The sequence below is a fragment of the Mesocricetus auratus genome, unplaced genomic scaffold (genome assembly GCF_017639785.1).
Source record: "Mesocricetus auratus isolate SY011 unplaced genomic scaffold, BCM_Maur_2.0 Super-Scaffold_100003, whole genome shotgun sequence".
NCBI lineage: Eukaryota > Metazoa > Chordata > Mammalia > Rodentia > Cricetidae > Mesocricetus > Mesocricetus auratus.
Genome location: NW_024429188.1, coordinates 80,201,900 through 80,227,385, shown reverse-complemented (window position 1 = coordinate 80,227,385; position 25,486 = coordinate 80,201,900). Strand labels below are relative to the sequence as shown.

The following is a 25,486-nucleotide window of genomic DNA, read 5'->3' as shown; positions in this document are numbered from 1 at the left end:
TACTGGAATTGTAGTCATTATTTAAGATTCAGTTCAAATTCTACCTTTTTGACAAAGCCTGTTAGAAGAGCTCTCTCCCACTTTGAAATTTGCAGTCCTCATAGACCACACTAATTATTTGGTATTTAAAAACTACATAGCATTGTGGTGAAGATCCAGACTACAGAGCCAAATGGGAGAGGGTAGACTTAAATCCCAGTTCTGTCAATTTACTAGGTGTATGACTGTGGGCAAGTTACTTAACCTCTCCACCAGGGAGCATGATCTTTGAACTGGAAAGAGAATTAAAGCCCAAGATAGATGAGGAGATAATATAAGAGTCTGTAGCTGCCTACAATGAGTTCAAGTTTCTAGACCCAGACAAATTACACCCAAAATTACTGAGAATGTACAGACATGATCACAGTGACAGTTCTGATAGACTTTGAGAAACTGTGGCCAAGGGAAGATGTGAGAGGTGCAAAGAAGGATATAACTTAATTTTTATGAAGGGGGCAGTGATATTAGATGGGGGTGATTATAAATTTTGGAAACACAAGACCAGTGGTCATGGCATTGATCCTTGGAAAAATTATAGAATGCACTATTAAGCAGGTCTTCTGTGAGGTTTTAGAGAGAGCAGAAATAACTAGAGGCAAGTATGAGCTCACAAAAGCAAGTTATGCCCAACTAAGCCCATTTCCTTTCTGAAAGTGTATCTATAATAGGGAGATGATAGGATCATCATTTCTTAGGGTATCTGCCTTTCACCAGGATTATTTAAAAAGTCTTCTACATACTCATAAAGAAGATAGAAAAATAGGAGCCTAGATGATAGCAAAAGCTTACATGGATTGTTTCGAATTTGAATAAACTTGTTAAAAGTGATTGCTAATGAAGACGAGATTCTAAAGTGTCACGGCAGTAGTTTACCCTATATCTTATTTCATTTGATTATTTATTATATGTGCAAATAAAAACTTACTAGTGTACAAAATGTATTATCTTTCATAGGTATGCAATACAGAGATATATGAATGCACACAGATCAATAAAGTTCATCTCTTGTAGTAAATGTCCAGGGAATATGTTACCAACTTCTTCAAAAACTCATTTAATGGTATAATAATGAAAGAAAAGTTTGAGAAAAGGGATAGATTGAAATACACAAGGAGATGGATAAGCTCACCATGGTTGTTAAATATAAAGTCAATTGTACAAGCACACAACGAAGCACACAATAAGAGTTCATGCAAGAAACCACAGAGGGTTTTAATTAAGCTGCAAGCTCCACACAGATCATGTTTATGGTAAAAAGACAGCAAGCACAGTAAAAGGATATGGAGACGATATCCTATGAGGCATGCTATAGAAGACTTAAGGATGCTTATCGGAGCAGGATGGGTTGCTAAATCTTTTAAATGGCTGCTGTGTAAAGGAGGAATTAGAAATATTTTGTGTGAAGCTAATGTTTGTTCAATCTACATACAACAATTTTACAATTAAGGAATGGCCAAGTATAGAATAAACAGCTTTACACAGGACTGAGTTTTCCAGATTATCTGGAGGTAATTTCGTCACTGAGCAAGAGGATAGATATCCTTTAAAGTTAATATTCAGATTTTATGATTTCCTAGTTATTTGAGAATTACGGAGATTGAAAAGTAATGACTGAAGATGAGCCCAGACAAAACATCCTCCCTTGATTTCAATGCCAAAATCCTACATAAGTCAGAGTTGCTTAAGAAACAGCTCATTATTGAGCCAAATTAAGTGACAATATTTAAATTCTCCTGAGCTCTGACATTTTGTATTGCCCCTAATTCTAGATTGATTTCCATCTTGCGTAAAAAGACAAGGAAAAATGTCAAAGGAGAAGTCTTGGATATTTAGTAATAGAAATGTTCAGATCTGTTTCATGAAAAAATATTGGTATGGAGCCAGTGAGTAGGGAAAGCATACTCCCTCTCTCTCTCTCTCATTTGCTCCACACTCTCCCTCAACCTCTCTTCTGTTCATTTCTTAGATCCTCAACTAACCACATTACGGATTCGCACAAGGGTGCAGACAGAGGGTATCAGTGTTTGGTGCAATGACAAACATCACACTGGGCATGAGACCTGTTGAATAAGATGATGGTAGCATTTACATTTTGCGAACATGAAATCGACAACAAAAATTATAAGAAGCATATGCTTCAAACTAAAGGGGATCAGGGTCTCGAGTTGGATTCAACATAGTTATTTTACAGAGAGCGGAGCATGCCACAAACACTTCTTGGTTGGCCTTTCACAGCAAACAGTTATTTGTTCTGCTTTTCACCCGACACTGCTTGGCAGAATGTCGACACTGCACTGTTGCTAGAAATCAGGCTTCTAGCAGCTGCCATGGAATCAAACTCCGTTTACCTCCCTTCTCTCTGCTCTTGGCCAAATGTTCCTTGCTCTGTCACAAAGTGACCATTATGTCCCTGCATCCTATTAGGTGCCCTTTCATTCCCACTTGATGCCTAACTCCTCATCGCTATCTTAGAAGTGCCTATTAGAAATATGGCTACAGCCTAGCTCATTACAACTTTGCCAACATTTGAACATTTTTGTTCTCCATGTCCTCTCTCCAGTAATGTCCATGTCTGCAGTGCCCCCCCCCGAACAGAGGAGTTAGAAACCTATCAGACCCATTTCCTGAAAGTTCTATTTCTCCTTGGAACAGAAAGGCCTTTCAAATGTGGCTTTCTGGGTTTTCCAATTTGCTGGTGGGTGGATCTGGAGTGGGCATCCCATCTGCACATCTGGCAGGGACGCCTTCCAGATTTTCCTCGTGACTCAGGATCAGTTTCTGAGTGCTGGGCGGGGCAAGAGCTCCTGAAGTTGCTGTGAGGGACCTCCCCCATGTGAGCAGAGCTTGGTACAGCCCAAATAGTTTTCAGGTTAAGAAAGCCAGAATCTTTGTTCAGCTGCACTGGCTGAACAGACATAGTGGGGTTACCTGGCTAAGAGCAGCCGCAGCCACAGCAGCAGCAGCAGCAGCAGCCGCAGCAGCAGCAGCAGCAGCAGCAGCAGCAGCACCAAGGCTCCTGAGGTAACTCAGGTGAGTAGAGCGGGTGTCCACAAATTTGGTTTGAAATTTTATTTTCTGAAATGTGGCAACCAAGAGACTCAAAGGAACTTCAGATTTATAGTTAATCAAACTTTGCATCTCTTAATGTCAGGGTTTGTCTGGACTGAACGTGTGCACTTACGTGCGTGTGTACATCAAGAGCAGTTTTGAAACTTCTAAAACGAAATGAGATTTTAGGGGGCTGGATGTAGTGATTTTGATGGTGTAGCAGTAGGACATTTCTGGGTGTTAGCTGATCAATTTTCTGTGCACGTGCTGTCCGTAAACACTTAGGAAATAAGGACAAATCTCTGAGAAGAGTGCAAGGGAAGAAGCTGGATGGCTCGCAGTTTCCAGTGACCCAGAATGATAGGTGAAGCTTTGAAATCCAGGCACAGTCTTGGAGCCACACTGTGCCCACAGTCTGTAATCTTTTGAAATGGGGTGCACAGACCATGGGCTGCTACACAATGAAGGAGTGGCAGCCGAGGCTATCTTAACTCTCTGTCTGCACAGTCGGGAGACCTTCCTGCCCTGGTGACAGGTTGATCTTGGCTATTCTATTATCAGCCCCTGGGCCTGGTTTGTTTTCCCTGATTCTATCTTTGGTTTGAATTTTGAATTGCAGTCAAGGTTCCATCCCCCACCCGACCCCACTACACTGTCGTTGGAGCTTAACTGGGCTACTTGACCAGGGCTGGCTTTAGGCATGGTCAGGAAAAGGGAGCTGCCACACTTTGCAGTGGAAACAAGTGGGTGTGAGGACTTAAAATTCGAAGTTTGGTGAAAAGCACATCGGCAAATTCAGAAAATTCTACTGTTCTGCCTGTCACAGCAAAATGCGTCCTGGTTTGTATTAAGGTTTTTATTCAACTTCAGCAAATGCTTCATTTGTTAATCTGTGTTGTGAAATTATGGGCTCTTTATGGTCTGAATGAATAAACAAAAAGTTGGGGTTTGCTAATTAACTCTCTCCTTCCCCGGGTGTTTCTGTGCGCCTGCGTGAGTGTCCATCGTGCTCATGTCTGCGTACATGAAAACACGCACATACACTCACATGTATGCCCATGCACTCATGTGCATGTGTGTGTACAAATGTGTGTGAAGACTGAATTCGAACAGCATTCTGTATTCATCGTTAGAGTTTCCAGGGGCCCAGGGAACAGCTGAAACATTTACATGGCCAGGAATAGGTTAAAAAGCGGGCTTCCTATATCCTTGCAAGTTTTCAGTCCCTAAATTAAAAGCAGAAAACAGACCCTTTGTGACCCCAAAATAGTTATTTTGATTAGCCTTGATTTGAAATCATATCACCTTCTGACAGCTTGCAATTAAAAAACAAGACTCCTACATGCTTTCTTGCAAAAAGAGGGCAACGAGAATGTTCAAAAGAAATATCTTGCTTGTAGTTTTGTGTCTGCATGGTGCCTTCCTATCACAGTTCTTTCTTGTTTCAAAATAGAATCTTGGTGAAAGAGTCAGTGGGTTCCAGTTTTAGTGCCAACTTTGTTACTATGTAACCCTGGTAAAGTGGCTTCACTTTACAGCGAAAGAAAGAAGTTGTACTAACTGGTTTCTGAGAGTCCTTCCAGAAAAACATTCTATAAAAATCAGAATTAGAGTCTCAAAGGACTGTAAAATTAGACTTTAGGATAAGCTTAGTCAGCCAAAAGAGCAAGTCAGTCAAAAATGGGAGGAGGAATAGGCAGTAAAGAATGGCAGAGGGGCCATTTTATATAGGTCTTTTAAATGTCAATGTGTGTCTTATTTTAAGCATGTTATCATATTTCCTGTTTCTAAGAAACGAGATTTAATTTGCTAAAATTAAACATTCCCTATTACAACTGCTATATGTTAACTTATTTTTAACTATCTAAAAGTACACTCACATACTTTATTTCATTATCTCTTCCCAGTAACACCCTGAGATGCGCAGTGCAGACATCATTTTCCTGTTGTGCCTAAGGGGAAACTGAGGGTAAAAGACCTTATCTACAATAAGTGGAGGCATTGGGGACTGGATTGTGAATCTCCTGGCTATGCACAATCTTTTTATGATTTGGATTTTCTTTTTTTGATCAGTCTTCTATCTGGACAGAGTAAATATGTCCTATGAAAGCAGCAGAGAGTTTTAAGGTCCCTTTCTGATCCCAGCATGTCTGGCCAAAACTTCGAATCTCAGCAGCCACATCGAAGTTGCTTGGCAGATATGTGAACACAGACGTAAGATAAGCTTCTACTTATGCACACATGGAAAATGCTGTTCTCTGTGTAGCATGTGGATGCTGGATTTTTATTCTTCCCATCAAAACCCAATGAATGTCCGTCATCACCTCCAGCAGTGGGGATAAGATTATGTATACAGTAGGGCAGAGTTAGGTCTGCTCTACTCAGTTGCGCTCCCTATTTTGCTTTCTCTCGAATTTTTGCAGATCAAAAGGGAGAAGGTAGACAGAGACAGTATCATGAGAGCCATTCTTTCTTGTCCTATGCTCCTTAAATGTACTGCCTACCTCACCTACTCACTTGACTCAAAAGTAATTTGTGATCACATATCTGAACTCTTTCTATCATTTTTATTTTAGAATTAATTTGGTGTGTGTTGTAAGACTGGTCCACAGTTTAAAAAGCAAATGACTTTCCACTAATAATCTGCCTGCCTTCTCAAAACTTCAAGTCCAATGAGTAGCAAAACCTCTTTCTCCTAGCTGCAGACTTGAGTTCCACGTGGCAGGCTCCCTCCATTTTCCCATGGCAATTCCCATCTACCCACATGCTGAGCCTGCCCCTATCCACTGTCTTGGTAGGCACAGTGACCCTCACATTCTTTCTTTATACAGAGGGTCTGAATTCTAATAATTCTGACTAAGGCTGTTACCTCAATGATAAGGCTGAAGTTTGTTCTCCCTAGCCACAGTTGCCACTTGCCTTAAGGCCACCCAATCACTCTTCAGAATTGTTCATACTCCAGAGGTTACCTAGAGATCTTGGGGTTATTTTAGAAGCCCTAGCTTTCATATTTGTCTGTCGCCTTTCCTAATGTGTGATATCTAATTTAACGACCATCTCCTGCACACCACCACCGGGTGCAGTGTAAGAGCAAGAAAGAAACATTCCTGTCTCCACACACCTCTGCTCTGACAGAGAAAATTGTTCATAATTATACCAGCCAATACATTTCTGAATTATCACATTTTCTGAGAGCTAGCTAATGAGCCCTTGGATGGAAAGGGTTTGGATTCTCACATGCTCATTACAGCATGAAAATAAAGAGCCTTTTCAATATCCACTATGGCAATAAATTCTAGGCAGAATGCCTCAAAGTTGGGCATCATGTTTGTTTTGGAGGATTTCCTCATTTGAGCTAAACAATCTTTTCTCTAAAAAAATGCAGCGACCAAAAGATGAAGTGTGGTATAATGGAAAACCACACAACAGCTCTGGCATTTTACAGACCGGCTTTGATTCAGTCTTGCCAATTTCTAGTTGCTGTTTCTCTGAGTTGCCATTTCTGAGAGTACAAAATGAAGGGGACAGGTCCTGTCTTACAAATCATGGCCACTGCAAAGTAAGAGCATCTTAGGTAAATCAGACAATGCACATTTCAAATAATTTGTCACACAAACATTGACTTTCTACTTAAGGCAGCTATCCATTTGACAAATATTGCCAGTGCAATGCTGAGATGCTGGACGAGGTGCCCAGCAACAAGAGGATTTTAGTGTATATTACACAACCACGGGGCACTTTCTACTTGTTCAAAATTGGTTAACACTAGCAGTTTCAGTAGTTACAGCTATGGCTTAAGGGACAAGGATACACACCTCTAGTCTCATGATAAAAATATTGACTCACAAAGAGATCAAGTTCATAGAGCAAATAGAACAAAGTTGTCTTGTTATTTAGTCAGCAATGAGGGTCAATTCCACTGTGTAAGTCCAGCAGGATTTAGGACTACATTTCTTTCATAATGAGAGTTCAAAATACATATTTCTCCAAGAGTATCTAAAATGCAAGCATCTTCATGCAAAACGCATTTATTCTACCAAGGTTTGATCCACAGATACCAGCTCTACCTTCCGCACTATGATCCATCACCTGTATCATAGTGTGGTTTATTGTTGGGTTGGTTTCAGTTTAGGTGTGTGTGTGTGTGTGTGTGTGTGTGTGTGTGTGTGTGTGTGTGTGTTTAAGCGAGAGGGGGGAGTAAAAACAATTTGTTGGAGCAAGTTCTCTCCCTCTATCTTGTAGTTCTTGGGGACTGAACTCAGGTCACCAGGCTTGGCAGCAAGTGCCCTTCCCTGATGAGCCATCTTGCCAGTTCTATTTTGTTGTCTTTATATCAAACCTAATTTTGTTGAATTGATGCCACTTCTCTGTTTAGACAGGCTTTCTTTGTAGCAAATTCCTCTTGCAAGCTTTTGTGAGCCTTACTATTTGACCGATTAGCAAAGGAGACTTTGTGAGAGCACATGGCTTTCCTGGGCAGGAAATACCCATTTATCCAGAATGTTCAGACACTAGGAGGTTCTGGCAAAATAAATGTCTTAATTGCCTCAGACTGTCCCCTATTTACAGACCCCAGCCTCTGGCAATCCACCAAACCTTCTAGGGAAAGCAAAAGGCTCAAGGATAGTTGCTGTAACTTTGAACACAAATGAAAATTAGAGCCCGTTTGTAATAGGCTCTGAAAAGGAGAATGGGCAAACACTCGGGTTGGCTCTGGTGCTTAACTGAGAATTATTACTAATGCCACCCATGCTTTCAAATACAACGAAACACACTAATATCTGAAACAAGAGAACAGACTTCAATTTGCTTAGCAGAAAGTGTGCTGGTGTTCTGTAATGTTTCCACAATCCTTAATTTGAAAATCAATTGACAATAAATAAGGCTATAGAAAAATTGTGGTTATGTTTAATACCTTAATATTTGAATTAAGAAAAAGAGCACATTCCTTACACATATCTTGCAACTAATGCTTCCATAAAATAACATTGAGAACTCAGATTTACAGATTTATGGTTTTCATCTGGGGAAGTCAGGGGGCAGGGCACTACAATACTAAAGGGCATTCAAATACCTGATAGACAGGTATTGTTGATATTATTACTCTTAGAAAATAATAAATACCACAGTGAGGTATGGAAGATGGCTTCGGTGATAAATGTGCTTGCTGTGAAAGCACAAGGAGCAGCATTTGAATACCCTGGGCACACAAGAAGTTGACTGCAGTAATATACGTGTGGAATCCCAGTGTGGTAATGTAACTAGTTGCGGGGGGGGGTGGTTTTGGGTTTTGTTTTTGAAATTTTCATCCATTTTTTTCTAGAACTCTGAACCATAGGTTTTGGTTTTAATTGTCCTGGGCTCATAAAATCATTAGAATAAATGTTTAATTCAGCTGACATCATGAAAATTTCACAACATTTTTTTCATTCACTACTAAATGAGGAAAATTGTCCTGCTCATTACAAATCTATCCTTGAGAATCAAATAATAACATAGAAAGATCTATTATCACTACAAAGCTATTTAAAATCAAATTTGCCTTTTAAATTATCTTCATACTATTGTTGAGAATATTTCAGTTCAGTCTGCCAGACTTTGTGTAAAAAACACTATATTAATTATATTAATTTTATTTAGTTAGGTGGAGTTTTCTTTTATTATTTTTTCAAAGAAAAGAAAGCAATGGTGTATTATATTGCTATGGGATAAAACCTATGGTCTGTCAAATTAGTGTAATTGAATTTCAGAGTTTGCCTTTTGATTTTGAAGTCTGCAAATGATTGTATACTTTGAAGGGAAGAAAAGACCGTATAATCTTTCTATCTTTTTATGTGTGTTTGGAGGCCATCTGCTGAGCTCTGTTTCTTACATTAGCCTTCTTGGCCAATAGCAAAAGAGACAAGCTCTTTAAATGACAAAATGAAAGTAGTTGTGTAAAAGGAGTTGTTAGAATTCAAAGAGTCTGTTTTTCCCCCATGCACTGGCTTTATCGTCAAATTACAACTGAACTTTTCTGAGCTGTTACACGTCAGTATAAATGGAAAATTACCTTTTACATGACTTATGTTTAGTTGGCAATCTTGACATCTGTTACTTATTTTCTCAGTGAGACTGTTAAAGTACATGTTGTCCCATTTGGTAGATAAACAAACTGAGGTCTTCAAATGGTTAGGTGCTTGCCCAGGGTTCAATATTTATCTGAACATTAACTCTTCTTTTCTTGAACATAGTGCCTTTGCTTCAGTCTGAAGGCTCTGGGAGAAAGTTGCTGCAACCACTGTCATTTGTGGAATTTCAGGTAATCCCTGAAAGACCTGAGAAGTTCCTCCAAAGTAAATTGTTTTTGTCATTCTACACATAGTTGGCTAACATGGGTCCTCCTCTGAAGATCTTCAAAAACCAGAAGTACCAAGAACTGAAGCAGGAATGTATCAAAGATGGCCGGCTTTTCTGTGACCCCACCTTCCTGCCAGAGAATGATTCTCTGTTTTTCAACCGGTTGCTTCCCGGAAAGGTTGTGTGGAAACGTCCTCAGGTAACTCATTTTTCTGTCTCCTTGCTCTCCTATTCAAAACTCCACCTAGCACACTATTTTACTTACATCGACCTACTCTCTAAAAAAATCCAATCTTCTTTCTTCCTGTCTTTCACTGTTGTGCTCTCTTTCTTTCTGTTGAGTTATGGTTAACAAATAAAAACTATGTTTTCATATGTCTACATGATTTAAAACAACTAACATATATGAATTGGCATACCCATCACCTCACACAGAGACAGCTTTAAAGTAGGCTTTAGCTCGAAGATACTAAAAATTTAGTCGATTAGTCTAAAAACTGCAACAACAGAAAGAAAAAAATATTTGGTACTTATATTTTTATAACTTTATTTGAATTAACATTGTAATACAGGAAGAAACTATACTCTTGCCTCTTTAGTTAGCTGCCTGTAATACCATCTTAAGGATAATCTCAGATCAATGAGGCCAATATCTTTTTAGACAGTGAACACCAATTAAATAGTTTCTACATAGAGAAAACAGACCATGCATTGGGGGAGGGAGGCTTTTGATCTGTTTATTAGATATTATCCACTATCTCATTCTAGTATTAGACAATGAAATTTACATATAACTGCAGTCTTTCAACACCCATTAATATTAACTACTAATAGTTATTATGGTTCTCAACGGAACATCGGAACATCTATATACTGTGTCTCACAGCGGGGTTCAACAATTCTTCATGAGCTGTATATGAACTAGAGCTCAATGTATGCTAAAATAAAGTGATAGAGTCTGAAAAGTAATTGGGAATTTTGCTTTATCAAGAGGCCATAACTGGACAGAAGAACAATCTATTGGAGATCCTTCTGAATGATCTGGAATATGGGCCATATAGAGATACCATAACGTGCAAATTCTTGGACCTGAAGATTCCCTTTGTAAAGAGATGTCGTTTTATGTATGGTTCTGAACCACCCTAGTCACTAATTTAATGTTTCTAATCTTTAAGGAATCAACAGTCATTTTGTTGTTGCAATTTCTACCAATTAAACTCTTTTTTATATATTTTTATTTAACTTTTTACACATGTCACTTTCAGTTCCCTCTCCCTCCCCTCCTACCCCACTCCCCAACCCTTCCAACCCCTCACCCCCACTCCATCCCCCTTCCATCCCCTCTCCATTCCCCCAGGGAGGGCAAGGGCCTCCATGAGGGATTTTCAGAGTCTGTCACATCATCCCAGGAAGGGCCCAGGTTCTTCCCCATGTGTCCAGGCTAAGAGAGCATCCCTCCACATAGTATAGGTTCCCAGAGTCCTTCTGTATGTCAGGAATAAATACTGCTCCACTCTCTAAGATCCCACAGAATGCCAAGGTCTCCTCTCTGTCATCCAGGTTCAGTGGGAGGGTGTCTGGATCAGTCCCATCCTGGCCTCTCAGTCATCAGTCTGGGGTCCATGTGTTCCCCCTTGTTTAGGTCAGCTGCCTCTGTGGGTTTCGCCAGCCCGATCTTGATTCCTTTGGTCATCACTCTTCTCTGCAACTGGGTTCCAGGAGTTCAATTCGGTTCACAGCTGTGGGTGTCTGCCTCTGCCTCCATCAGGCAATTAAACTCTTAAAAGGATTGCTAAGAGTTATTTATTTTAGTTCATACGCATTGCCACCAGGTGGTGCCAAGATACATTGGTTTCTATAAGTCTTCTTTCTGTTATACTTGAAGAAAGGGATGGGCCAGTTGAAGCCTTGAAATCCCTTCACTAATATTACGCTTTTATGAAGAATCAAAGGCTTTAGACATAGATGCCCTCGTGTGTTGACTCATAAAGAATGATACCTATTACAAGTATGAGCCTGGAGCTTGGAAGTTTAACTCAGCAATAAAGCAGAGGTTAGATACATTCTATTAAAAATTTAAAAAGAAAGAAATTATGATGCTGGGAAAAATCTGTATTTCTAAGCCACAAAGTTGTTGGCTGTTTTGCAGATAACTTTGGTTGCCTGCGATAAAAATTTGGGAAATAAGATTAGAATGCATTAGTGGGCATTTAGGAATCCAAAGATGTAAGATTTCTTACTCCTTAAAAATGACAGAGAATGAGAGAGAGAGAGAGAGAAAGAGGAGAGAGAGAGAGGTCCTTGTCAGGGAACCAAACTTATGAATGGATGGTGATGACACGTGGCGAAAGTAGATGAAAAGGAAGCAGAGAATAGAGGGGAGTATATTGGCAGGATTGTAGGTAGTTAAGTGTAATTTGAAGATGCAGGAGAGATGATGATTGACAGGGGGAAGTCTTAGAGGAGATGGAAAGAGATCTGGTGCGTGACAAAATTGGAAGCCAACACGAAGCCATTTCCCAGATGTGAGTCGAGTAGACAACATTTTCTGTGTTGGCGTGTTTTTAGATGTATCTTCTCCCCTTAGTGTTGGCTCAGGTCTTTGTAATTTGTCTTCTTTGCCCAAGTTTTGTAGACCTAATCCTAGTTGAATTTGCCAGGAAGGGAATAAAAACTTAATAATTATGGTAACTTCTAGTTTTTTTCTCTAAGGCAAGCAATACATCTTCTAGAGAAAGTTTCAACGGTAATTTAATGTGTGTGTGTGTGTGTGTGTGTGTGTGTGTGTGTGTGTGTGTTTGGGTGGAGAATGAACACAAGAAAAGGGGCAAAAGGAATTTGAATTTATGATATACCTAGTATGGACTGGATTCTATGTTGGAGCACTCTATACATTATTTCCCTTTATCCATATTGACCATGGCATAGCAAGGTAGGTATGCTACAATTTCTTTTATGTAATTAAACTTCCATTGTTTAAAAAAATAGAAAGGGAGCTGGACATTATGGCACTTGACTTTAACCCCAACATTCATAAGGCAGAGACAGGTAGATCTCTGAGTTCAAGGCTAGCCTAGTCTACAGATAAAATTCTAGGACAGCCAGGACTACACAGAGAAACTGTCTTAAAAACCAAAAGTAAATAAAATAAAAGGTGTCTGCAATCTGTCTCATTGGGTAAAAACACTTGCCAGCAAGCTTGTAGACCTGAGTTTCATCTCTGGAACCTACATGGTGGAAGGAGAGAACGAACTCCTACAAGTTGTCATCTGACCTCCACAAGCATGACATACATGTGACCACACTACATATGCACACGCACACACACACACAAAATGAATAAATGTAGGGGGCTAGAGTTATGGCTTAGTGGTCAAAAGCATTGGCATCTCTTCTAGAGGACCTGGGTTCAATTCCAAGCACCCACGTGGCAGCTCACAGCTGTCTCTGACTCCAGTTCCAGGGGATTGGACACTCATGGCTGTAAAGTAAAAATAAAAATAATAAATGTAAATGCAAAGCAAGACTGAAAACCATAGATATTTTGCCTTTCATATTAATGAAGAAACTAGGTCTCTAACATGACTTAAGGATCCAACCATTGGCAAGGTAAAATTTGATGCAGGAGTTGACTTCAATTTCGCTTTCCTATCATAATACTGTTTGGGCCTCTTTTGATAAACACACACTTAGGCAGCTTCCTTTCTGACAGTACTCACATTCATCCTCTTGGGTTGATGCTGGTAGTCCGTGAATTGATCCATGTTCTCTGCATATGAAGTGAGAACATTATAAATAAACTCAAATGCAGAGACACTTGAGAGCCTTCCCTAGCATCTGCTCAATCCCTTGTGCAGCATACCACCATGGCCTGGGACAAGGCATCCACATGCTGTATAAGACAGTGGACTTTGAGCCACTAAAGAGTTGAATAGTATATTGATGCTGGAAACATGAAAGGTTATTTTATAGTAACCTTTCATTAAGAAGCTACACAGAGTTGTTGAAGAAGGGTAGATCCACTCTTACAATGATCCAGTGTCCCCAGCTTTGCTCCTAGTTTTCTGGGTACACAGTACTTTCTATGTGCTCTTTAAGTTTCTTTTTCTCCTAAAAACACAACTTATGGTCTTAACGATTTACGACCACTAAGTTTCCATGTAATAGTAAATCTGCAGGTAGAAATTTTAATCTGAATTTGCTTGCCAAATTCTCACAGAAATCTTTTTGCCTGCTCTCTCCAGCCACTCTGGCTTTTTTCCTCACTGACTCATATCCACCTACAGTAGTGTCCAGAGTCAGACACATCTAATCCCTGACTTCAATGGAGCAAAGCCTCATGGGAATTTTTACAGCCAACGGTGGAAGAAGAAAGGGTTCCTGCCCAAGATCTTCTGTCAGCTCTAATTCCAATGACCTTTGTTTAGTATTCCTTCACGGAGTGGATATCTATGGGGGAATCATTGATGAGCTTAAAGATAAAGGGATGGGCCAGCCTAAGTCTTGAGGTCCCTTCATTAATATTATGCTTTAATGAAGACTCAAAGGCTTTAAACCTAGATGTCCTCGTGACCAGTTAGATAACCAGAGACTTGAGTGTTGCCCCTATCCGATAACCCTGTTTCTTTATCTGTAATATAAGAAATTAACTAGATAGACCCTAATATTCCTAGTGTTTTTAATATTCCATGACTGTTATTCCATTTTAATACCCACTGCTAGGTATTCTATATTAAATTTTGAAGTAAAATAAGGTTGTAACACATGCTATTAATAACTATATCCAATTCATACAAAGAGGATACTAATCACCCAGTTCCTCAGTTTGAATCTGTTTATGTTTCTTTTTGCTCCCTTATGTGAGTAGAAGTTTACACATTAAAAATTATTGACTTGGGTGTAGGCTCCTGCTTATCTAAATTAAACAGGTTGCAAAATAACTCCAATCCCTAGTAACATTACATAAAACCAGCAACTAATTTGCCTTAAGATATATAAAAACACGTTTTTCATCTGTCAATACTCACTTGGCTACTTTCTATTCCAGAAAACAATCGTATGTTTAATTTGTATCCAAGAAATTATTGCAAGACTTCCCATCTTGCTCTAAATAAAGTGCCAATGTCTGTCTGAGGGAGGAACGATGGTGATTCTTAATTTCATCTTAGAAAAGCAGAGGGAACAAAGAGGAGAAGACTCATGGGGTCTACCTCACTCAATAACCTGACACGTGCTCAGTAAATAAAAAAGGCAGCTGACAATCCATAAACTATTTAGCACAATAGAAATAGTTTCCTAAGATAAAAAGGTAGTGATAAGACACCAGACATACATCTTAAACAAAAGAGGGTCAGAAGATGCAAAGCTGACAATCCACCTAACCCTTTCCGTTTGGCAGGTTGATACCCAATTAATCTCCCCTGCCAAGAATGTCTGTTTTTTTCCAGAATTATTTGGGATTTTAATAGATATTTGGAATGCCTCATTCTGTAGACCAGACCCTTCATAAAAGAGAATTATATCTGCTAAAAATAGGCATTATACACCAGAAAAATAGCTGTTTATATTTAATAATTTTAAATTATGTGGGTCGAGATTTTCCTTCCATTTGCAACTGGGATTTACTTCAGCAGTGTATGCAGAATGTGAAGTTATGGTCCAACAGCCCTGTCCATGACACTGTTTCCAGTTCTCAAGACTTAAGTGGGATTTGATGTCTTCGGACTCTGAAAGTACTGATGCTCTGTGCCACATCATGCCTACAATTATATGATGTCATGTACACTGCTATGACTTTGCTCATGCCTGTCACTCTATCTACTGTGCATCAGTGTTTCTCCTTTGTCCCTTGACCCACCAGTATTCAGCTAAAGTATTCAGTCACTTACTACAGTCTCTGTTCCGTCACTAGATGATCTTTGGGGATTCTTTCTTTAAAGTAGCTCCATTTTGCTTTTGTCACATTTTGTTGTAGTTGTATTATTTGACTTTCATTTTTCTTACCCATAGTGGGAATGATCCAGCTAATGATATACTGAAGTGAAAATATAATGTGTATTCCCCTAGCAAATACTGCCCACAATCTCTGGCCAGGTACTTTTGGAATATACACCACAGGGACAGTGTCTGTTGAAGTGGGCCAGTGAATGACTTATTAACACCTGCTGTTAATGCTCCTGTCATTTATATTCATACAAAGGCGGCTGTTGGGAAAGCTGGTTGTCATGGAAACTGCTATTGACTTTGCTTTGTTTTAGAAAACGGCTTCCTATATGGTTTCCTAACTCATTTTTCCTAGAGAGGGAAATGCATTAATGTTCACCTCTGTCAGACCTTGTTTCTTAAAGGTAATTGCCTTTCCAAGCATGGATACTTCAGAGAAAATCACATCCTGACAAAAATGAGATCAGAGTGCAATGTGCTAATTCTTATTCTAGTCTTCCAGTGTTCATTGCCGTGATAAAAATGCCTTCAAAGCCCAATGACAAAGGCCTTCCAGCAGCCCAGGCCATCCTATCTCATTCCATTCTCTCCTTCCATTTCTTCAGTTATTCACCATATAGTTCTTTTCTGTGCATAGGTTATCCACTGCTTTGTGTTTTACCACAAATCTCCCTAACCACCTCTTTATCCCATCTACAAATATCCTAGCCACACTTAACCTTATCTCTTCTATAGTCTGTTCTGCTTCACTCAGCTTCTAGTGACCCTTAAAAACCTCCTCCCAAAATCCTGCATAACAAATTACTGTATCCACAGGACATTTCTGATGACCCCCATTTGATTGTGGGCAACATCAGTAACCACCAGCTGATCCAGGGGAGACTGGGGAACAAGTCAATGATCCCTGCATTTTCCTGTTTGGCTGTTCAGGAGTCTCACTGGACAAAGGTATTTTCTGTTCTTTGAGCTCTTAAACTATTTCCACTTCTTGAATAACATGACAGAAAGTCATCTACTACCTTTTTGAGACCACTCTGTTTTCTGAAGCCAGAAGTATTAGGGTGATTAATTCTTGTTAGTAAGAATTTTCACAAATACACCCAAGTTGAATTTTACAATGAAAAATCTATATACACTAGATTCTAACATTGACATTTTGCTGTACTTACTTTGTTACATATGCTAGTCGCTCTTTGGATGTCATTTGTAGTGTTTTGACTCAATGTTCTTCACACTGCATTCTTTGTACCAATTTTTCTGAAGTGAGTAGGAGCCAGGAAGTCATTAACACATATATGTATAACAGAAAAGACAGAAATAGACCTTTGAAAGGTTTCTAATAAATTACTAATAGCACAAAATTTCTCTAATAGATAAGATTCAAAACAACAAAGAATATTTGATTTGGGACAATAAGCATTTTCCTAATAAAAACAATTTTGAAATATTTATGTATAATTATTATATAATTCCAAAAGAGTGATTTTATTATTGACATGACTAAAATCTGTATTATGTAGCGTAAGTCTACATAAAACTCTAGACATGGCAAACAAGAATAAGCACTGTATCTTTATTGCTTTTAATTTTTAAGATATTTAAATTTTTATTGCTTATTTGCCTGCATGAGTATATATGTGCATGTATGTGCATGGAAGGGGAAATGCCCATGTACACTCACAGAAGCTAGAAGAGGGCATTTAGTATCTTCCTCTTGCACTCACAACCTATTCATTTTGAGGCAGGGACTATCCCTGAAGCCAGAACTCGTGTTTCCTCAACTAATCTAGAAGCTATAATGTCCCTCAAATCCTCCTGGCTCTCCCTTCTGAAGAACTGGAATCACAAGCACCCGACTTGTTACTTAGCTGCAGGGATCTGAACTCCAGGACTAGTGATTATGGAGTAATTATTCTCAATCTGTAAACTCTCTCTCCAATCCTGATATTACTTTTAAATGCCTTGTTCATGTTTTTAAACATTTGATCATGAATCTATGTGGATAGTCTACCATCTAGTATATTAATTATTTATGGAGACACTTCCAACTGTCTCTCCCATATCTTGTGTATTCAGAGCAAGAATGGCAAGTATGGTAATATCAAACACAATAAAACTGATGTGTGGAAACACAAGTTGTAGACAAAATGGCATACCCAGAAAGCTTCTATTTATTACATGGTTTTCCTAGGACTTCATTATAACCTCTATATCTGGGTATAGCCTTGTGAATAATACTTGACTAAATGTTCTAAACCTTTCCAGACAATTCCCAACCATAAGGAGCAGGAATGGGATCCTCAAAAGCCAGAAAAATATGCTGGAATATTTCGCTTCCGTTTCTGGCATTTTGGAGAATGGACTGAGGTAGTGATTGATGACCTGCTGCCCACTATCAATGGAGATCTGGTCTTCTCATTCTCCACCTCCATGAATGAGTTTTGGAATGCTCTACTGGAAAAAGCTTATGCAAAGTAAGGAGGGGTTTGGTTAGTGTGTGGTCATGATACATGAAGAAAGAAAGACATATTTGTCTTTGTGAATGCATTCTCTTCCCACTCAACCCCAGAGTCAAAATTGGGCTGTGTCTAAGTAAGATTTCAGATATTTCTTCAGTCCTGGCTCTGCCTCTCATAACTCATAGATATCAGATGAATCAACTGCTCTTGCTTCTGTTAAATCCTAGGTCTCCTAGGTAACCATTCAGGTTATTAATCTGAAGTTCACAAGGAATACTCTCTTCTTTTAACCTTGCCTGTCATCTGCCTGTAGGAAAAAGTTTCTACAAGGACTAGTATTTATCAATATAGCCTAAGCCAGTAAAGTTTTAATTATGATCTCAAAGTATTTCCCATTTCATATTCAGAGAAAATCCAGCTGGCAAAGGCTGAGCAGTGATTGTTTTTAATTCTTAGGATCATGATACCCATGACCTGGATAAGTAATTTCACCAAGATAACTCTTAAACTTGTTTCCAGGCTGCTAGGCTGTTATGAGGCCTTGGATGGTTTGACTATCACTGATATCATCATGGACTTCACGGGAACATTGGCTGAAATTGTTGACATGCAGAAAGGAAGATACACTGATCTTGTTGAGGAGAAGTACAAGTTGTTTGGAGAACTGTACAAAACATTCACCAAAGGAGGTCTGATTTGCTGCTCCATTGAGGTTTGTGTTCACCCAAAACAACCACTTTATTCTCACTCATGGCACAAAGATAATTTAGCAGGGAATATTGTACTTAACCCAGAGATTCACATAAAGAGCCATTAGTGGAACTCAGAAATCTAACATAGGCATGGAGTACTGTCTTGGAAACTGAGGTACATTAATTTTTTTTATACCTTTGAAAGTCAGTCATTCCACTGAAGGCCAATGCACCATCCAAGTTGATGTAACCAGTTTCTGGTAAATTACTACTCATATCTTGGCTCTTGGATGTTGAATTTATAGCTGTTTCTTCAAAGAATCAATCTGTTCTACCATATATTTAATCAGAGTTCATATTAATGCAGGACAGCTATTATTTGGAATTTGAACTTTTAAAGTAAACTGTTATATTACATTATTTCTCTCTTTTACTCACTTTTGTAATAGATTAGATATCAGGGTCAGATTTCCATCTGCTTAGGGAGAACTTAATTCAATCATGTTGGGATTAAACAAGCAAGGGAGAAGGGGATCCAGGATTTGGGTCTCCCAATTCCTATGCCCTTATGTATCTTTCTTTGCTATTAGTCTCCCAGCCAGGAGGAACAAGAAGTTGAAACAGACTGGGGTCTACTGAAGGGTCATACCTACACCATGACTGATATTCGCAAGCTCCGCCTTGGAGAAAGACTTGTGGAAGTCTTCAGTGCTGAAAAGCTGTATATGGTTCGCCTGAGAAACCCATTGGGAAGACAAGAATGGAGTGGCCCCTGGAGTGAAATGTGAGTGACATTTCACTTCCATCACTACACCTCCAAATATCTGAGGTCTCCCAAACCTATCCCTTTAGATTGCTAGTAGGCTGCAAAATAACAGAGACATCTCTAAGATCTAGTCAATTATGTGGTCTGCAACCTAGCCAGAGATACAAATAAAGCAGGCCTAATCCTCATGTATTATCTTATTTTGGCATCCTGGCAAGCATAATGGCTTCTCCATTTATTCTTTATTTATTTTTAGTTCTGAAGAGTGGCAGCAACTGACTGTAACAGATCGCAAGAACCTGGGGCTTGTCATGTCTGATGATGGAGAGTTTTGGTGAGAAGTCTTTCTGCAACAAGGGATCTCTTACTAGAATTTGGGTCTCTTACTAGAAATACATACTAAGTTCGATCTTCATTTCTTTCCCCGTTCCTTTCATTTAGGATGAGTCTGGAAGATTTTTGCCACAACTTTCACAAACTGAATGTCTGCCGCAATGTGAACAACCCTGTTTTTGGCCGCAAGGAGCTGGAATCAGTGGTAGGATGTTGGACTGTGGATGATGACCCTCTGATGAACCGATCAGGAGGTTGCTACAACAACCGTGACACCTTCCTGCAGAATCCTCAGGTTAGAGTCAATTATTGTTCATTGCCTCCAATCTATCCAGCCAATAACAATCCAGATCTCACTTTGGTCCTCTCTGGAGTATTCATTTAGCATTCAGGTCTTAAAATCTCTTGTGTAATATTCATCAACCACAACCCCCAGGGATTGACTCAGGTGCTCATAAGACCCAGAAGACAAGGTCTCTTTGCAGAGACTTACACCTTGACATTTTCAAATCTGAGTCAGTTTCTCCAGTTTCTCCAGCTGCCTCCATAACTTGTGCGTTTGGTGATTGTCTCACACAGCAGAGAGATTTGCTTCAGGATGCTATCTTAGTTCTTCCTTTGTCTTTACTGTCCAGTTGTTTCACACACACACACACACACACACACACACACACACACACACACACACACAAACACCACAAACCATACTTTTAGTCCTTTTCATAGGTTACATTTCTGAAACCCATCATTATAGCTTGCTTTTCCCTTTTGAGAATGAGGTAATTTTTCCCTCAGGATTGAAATCAGTGCCCTGTCAGTTTCTCCTTCCATCCACCTACCACCACAATCCTATTGTCAGTGACATTAAAGGTAGTCAGGCTAGGTACATCCCAAGAAAAAAACAGCAAATCTCCCACAAGCATCCTAAGCCTGAATTTATAATGGCCCATATGAAGATGTGCTAAAGCATAGCAGACATAACTCTAGCTATGCTGCTTCCTCACTTCCCATGGACATATGCCTCTTCTTCCTAAAGATCTTATTTTCTGGGCATTTTGTAGAACACTGAGACTTAGAAAACTGGTTTATTCAACTCATTTTTTGTCATTTCCATCTTAATGGCCCCTACAGAAACTTGATGATTGTTACCCCTCCCCAACATCACTCCCACTTAGAACCTTAGAGAAGTTTCAGGTATTAGGTAACTGTACCAAATTGGACAAATGGCTTCTCTGTATGTATGTACACAAGATTGACCTTTGGGGCTCTTGTCTGGGTTGCTTACATGTCTGGATTGACTTTAAATTTAACTGCTAAAGTCATGAATAGCCTATTGACTACACATACCACCAAGGGCCCGGACAGCCCAACAAGTAGACTTCTGATAGACAATAGAAGAGCTAGGTGCAATTCACTAATTAAAGAGATCGGTTCCATATTCTTTCTTATATACCTTCTTTCTGATACAAGTTAATTAAAGTACTCTTCAAAACCCTCACCTAACATGGGAGTAGTTCCCTGGAGAAGTAGAGCTGAAGCAAACACAGTTCAGGGGTTCATCTCTTGTTTTCAGGCAATAATGAATTGTTTCCATGTTAAAAAAGAAACAAATCTATCCCAGGCTATGTGACAAAGTCTGGTTGAGTGGAATATGAATACCCTCTGTCTTTATGAACCCTGGAATGTTTCTTGTGTAGCTTTAAACACAGGGGTATAACAATGGGAAGAGATTAATAACTTATCAGGAGCATACATATTAAAACTTACTCTTTGGCACCAAAAACTTTAAAATGGAATGGCTTCTCAGTACATCTGTTGGATGCTGGATGCCACAGAGAGAAGCAAGTATAATAACTTTTACTTAGTAGTGAATTAATTTTCCCTGATATTTTCTGGTCAAGTGTAAAGCCCCAAAATGAACTTCAGACTCTGCTTCCAATTATATATTTTTATTCCCTGAAATTTAGGTTAGTTTATCTTAAATTGGAGTGCTAATTTATCTATTTGATGGCCCCTTTTCCTCAGTACATCTTCACCGTGCCTGAGGATGGCCATAAGGTCATAATGTCACTGCAGCAGAAGGACCTACGCAATTACCGCCGAATGGGAAGACCTGACAATTACATCATTGGTTTTGAGCTCTTCAAGGTAAGAACAGCATTTAGAGCAGAAAGAATAAGAACACTCAGAGTCTATGTTAGGAAATTTTAGAGTTCGGAAAATTAGGTAGAGATAAAGGAGACAGCAGAAGCAGAACCTTCTAATATAAAAGCTCTGATGTTAACAGAATGGAAAACTTCAACTTCTTTGCTTCTAGGTGGAGATGAACCGCAGATTCCGCCTTCACCACCTGTATATCCAGGAGCGTGCCGGAACTTCCACCTATATCGACACCCGTACTGTGTTTCTGAGCAAGTATCTGAAGAAGGGCAACTATGTGCTTGTTCCAACCATGTTCCAGCATGGCCGCACCAGTGAATTTCTACTGAGAATCTTCTCAGAAGTGCCTGTCCAGCTCAGGTTCAGTTTTATTTTGATGCTCTTCAAACCCTTGTTCTCTTTTCTTCTGAGTCTAATCCTTTCACCAATCCTCCTCCATTCATACAGTTGATGAGACAGGATTCTCAAGTCTGACTTCACTAACTGAAATGAAAGTGATCAAAATATTTCCCAGAGTAGAGCTATGGAAAATTCTCCAATGCAGATATGAGATTTAGAGTTCTGATCTGGCATTCAAGGGGAAGGGACCTGTCGTTTAAGCTCTGTCACTTGTAGTTTATCTTCAGCTCTCTGATTAGTTCTATCTGTTTTTTTTTTTTGAGCCACTGGTCTGCTCTATCTTGTTCTCAGTGCTGGGTAGCTTAAGTTACACTTTACTCCAGCTGTACCCACTTGCATCTTTAAGTGCCAGTCATACAAACCAGAGAAAAGAAAACCATCCTCAAAAAAAATAAAACAAACCACAAGCCATGCCTGGGGAGGAATACAATATGTCACCCAGCTTCTTATGTGATTCAACAATGAAGTCTATTTAGGCAGGTCCATTCATCATGAGGTGACACATTATTTTTTATGTTCTAGGGAGCTGACATTGGACATGCCCAAGATGTCTTGCTGGAATCTGGCACGTGGCTACCCAAAAGTGGTTACCCAGATCACTGTTCACAGTGCTGAGGGACTGGAGAAGAAGTACGCCAATGAAAGTAAGAACTGCAGGGGTGTCCAGGAAAGCAAAAACAACGCGTTATTTCAGTTATTGCATGTATGATTAGAAAACAATATCAACAATTATTATCTCCATTGATATTTTCAGTCCAGGATTTCAACCATGGTAGAAAATGGGATGTGAACATTGTTGGGAAATGTCTACCTAGCAGTCACTTTTCTATCGCTATATGATATATGGGAAAGGAAAGGGAAGAGAGAACACAGACTCTGGGAATTTCCATATTTGACATTGTGAAATCATAGCCTCTTGCCCCTCCGGGAAGAAAACTTTAATCACTGTGCTAAAAAAAATGCCACTTTGTTCCAGCTGTAAATCCATATTTGGTCATCAAGTGTGGAAAGGAAGAAGTCCGGTCCCCTGTCCAGAAGAATACGGTGCATGCCATTTTTGACACCCAGGCCATTTTCTACAGAAGGACCACTGACATTCCTATTATCATCGAGGTAAGACTGAACAAGACATCTTGGAGAATTCATATTCCCTACCACATATTATATTCTCCTAAGTAGCTCACATGTTCATGATGCAGAGCAAAGGTTCTTGTTATGTGTTTAGTGTGTACTCAGAACACTTCTCATCAAACAAAACAGCTATATTGATTGGGACATTATTTTATCAATCAATGAGCTATCAGGAAAAGATAAGAATGTCTCTTGATATGCATGCTAGATAGATGTTACTAGAGATCTCAGTCTCATGGTTGGTTGTTGATTCTCACTGCCTTGATTTCTCTCTTCAGGTCTGGAACAGCAGAAAATTCTGTGATCAGTTCCTGGGGCAGGTTACTCTGGACGCTGACCCCAGTGACTGCCGTGATCTGAAATCTCTGTACCTGCGCAAGAAGGGTGGTCCCACTGCCAAAGTCAAGCAAGGCCACATCAGCTTCAAAGTTATCTCGAGCGATGATCTCACTGAGCTCTAAATAGCCAATATCAGAGAATCCTGACAGGTTTCCATCTTCTTACGTCAGGCACCGGGTCTTAGCTAAGATTCACAATAACTGAAACTCCACATTTATTAACGTCTCCTCTTTTCTGATGTTTCCCATACCTCCCGATCCAAGTAGCATCAGTAGCTACAGAACCTACATACCTCCAGCAGCTGGACAGGGGGAAGTGACAGTTCCATCTGGAGATCACATGTTTGCTGAGAAAAGATCCTTAGGGCTTCCGGGGATTAGATTCAAATGGGACATTAACAAGAATCTGGATATCCTACATATATATCTCTTTGCTGTTTTCACTTGCCCAACCTATTTTTCCTGTGGGGCATGTTGAGGAAGGAGGAGAGGTGATCAAGGCCAAGCTGGTCTAGCCTGACATCCCATCTCCTGATTGACACTACAGATTTACCAGCAACACTTTACTAACAGCGAGAGCAGACTTTGAGGGTCCCAGCCCTTACCACCACTACCACCGGAAAGAGTAGTCCTGCCCTAACTCAAGTCACTCCCCCACAGTGTTTTACCTTCATGTTGAGGAAGTTTCCTAGGTGCTTAATCAAGAGCTGGAGTTCAATGAGGCTGAGACAATGAGAAGGGCTTGAGCTTCAGCAAGGTGGAAGTCAGCTGGGTGCCAAAAATGGGGAAAGTGGAAGAAGCTGCAGTGGGAGACAAAGCCTCGGTCCCCCATCGGTCCACTCATGCCTACACTCACATATGCGCATGTAGGTGCGCACGAACTACCATTCAGTCAGTGGGCAAATGTAAGGACTAGTGAAACATCATGAATACCAAAAAGATGAATGAATTCATTCAGTAATAGGACAGCCAGTTTGGGGTCCCTGACTACAATGTGAAACCTCTTGCTGCTGCTAGATTTATGAACAAACCCATTGCCCTGTGCTTCCTAATATCTTTGGTACTAACACTCTGTATGGGAACTTGAGAGTTCTGGGTCCTACCCAGACCCTCTCAGGCTTTTGCCTCTTTTGGGAAGCTCCACACTCCAGGGGTTTGTTTTTCAGTATGTCTACAAAATTTTCTTGTGAATCAGTCATTACATGTGCTTCCCTTCATCCTCATCTATCAGTATTCTGCCCTTACTCAAGGCCCAGCCTAAATTCCACCTCCTCCATGAAGTTCTTTCAAATTCTACTCCCAAACCCCATCTCCAACGATATTTCAGTGCTTCTGCAATGATGAATAACAAACATAGTTGTAGTACTTAGTCTAGTTCAGCATGCATTCATTTAAAATACATTTTGTAGTTCTTTTTTTAGCTTACTCATTTTCTATCATATTTTACAGTCTTTGTAACTTTTACGGTGCCTTTGCCACACAGCCTTACACAAATAAAATCACAATAAAGTTCATATTCAATAAATTGACTAGTCTTGACTAATTAATGGTACCAGAGGGATGGCAAGGGTGGTGATCTATGGACACATAGATTTCACAGCTATTGGAAGCACAGATAGTAGGTGTTTTGGGAAACTGTAGCCTAGGGGTAAGTCTGATGATTCAGCCCTAACCCAAATCACTCTTTCATGATGAGGAAGCTTCCTAAATCTTAATTAAGGCACAGAGTTCAGTGAGGCAGTACATAAGAGCCTGAGATTAGCAACACTCTGATGGTGCAGTTGTTTCAGTGGGTGGTTGGTAGGATTGTGAAGGGTCTTCTGATTTTAGGGTAGTAAT

General features: G+C 39.7%; 1 protein-coding gene across 1 annotated transcript; it reads left to right on the top strand.

The window, feature by feature from the left end:
- Positions 1–2,910: 2,910 nt before the first annotated feature.
- Capn6 (calpain 6) lies at positions 2,911–25,172 on the top strand. Its single transcript, XM_005082488.4, has 13 exons — positions 2,911–3,069; positions 9,452–9,625; positions 16,186–16,317; positions 17,635–17,843; positions 18,348–18,540; positions 19,111–19,304; positions 19,543–19,620; positions 19,728–19,914; positions 21,645–21,767; positions 21,937–22,139; positions 22,701–22,822; positions 23,155–23,291; positions 23,588–25,172. The coding sequence occupies exons 2-13, from the start codon at positions 9,461–9,463 to the stop codon at positions 23,768–23,770; spliced, it is 1,926 nt and encodes a 641-aa protein (XP_005082545.1). The 5' UTR covers positions 2,911–3,069; positions 9,452–9,460; the 3' UTR covers positions 23,771–25,172.
- Positions 25,173–25,486: the final 314 nt, after the last annotated feature.

Bases quoted from the DNA above. Each gene is read 5' to 3' on its own strand.
- Capn6 (XM_005082488.4), top strand. From the start codon at position 9,461: ATGGGTCCTCCTCTGAAGATCTTCAAAAACCAGAAGTACCAAGAACTG. The intron at 9,626-16,185 runs GTAACTCATTTT...CTGTATCCACAG, and splicing joins TTGTGTGGAAACGTCCTCAG to GACATTTCTGATGACCCCCA. The intron at 22,140-22,700 runs GTTCAGTTTTAT...TTTATGTTCTAG, and splicing joins GAAGTGCCTGTCCAGCTCAG to GGAGCTGACATTGGACATGC.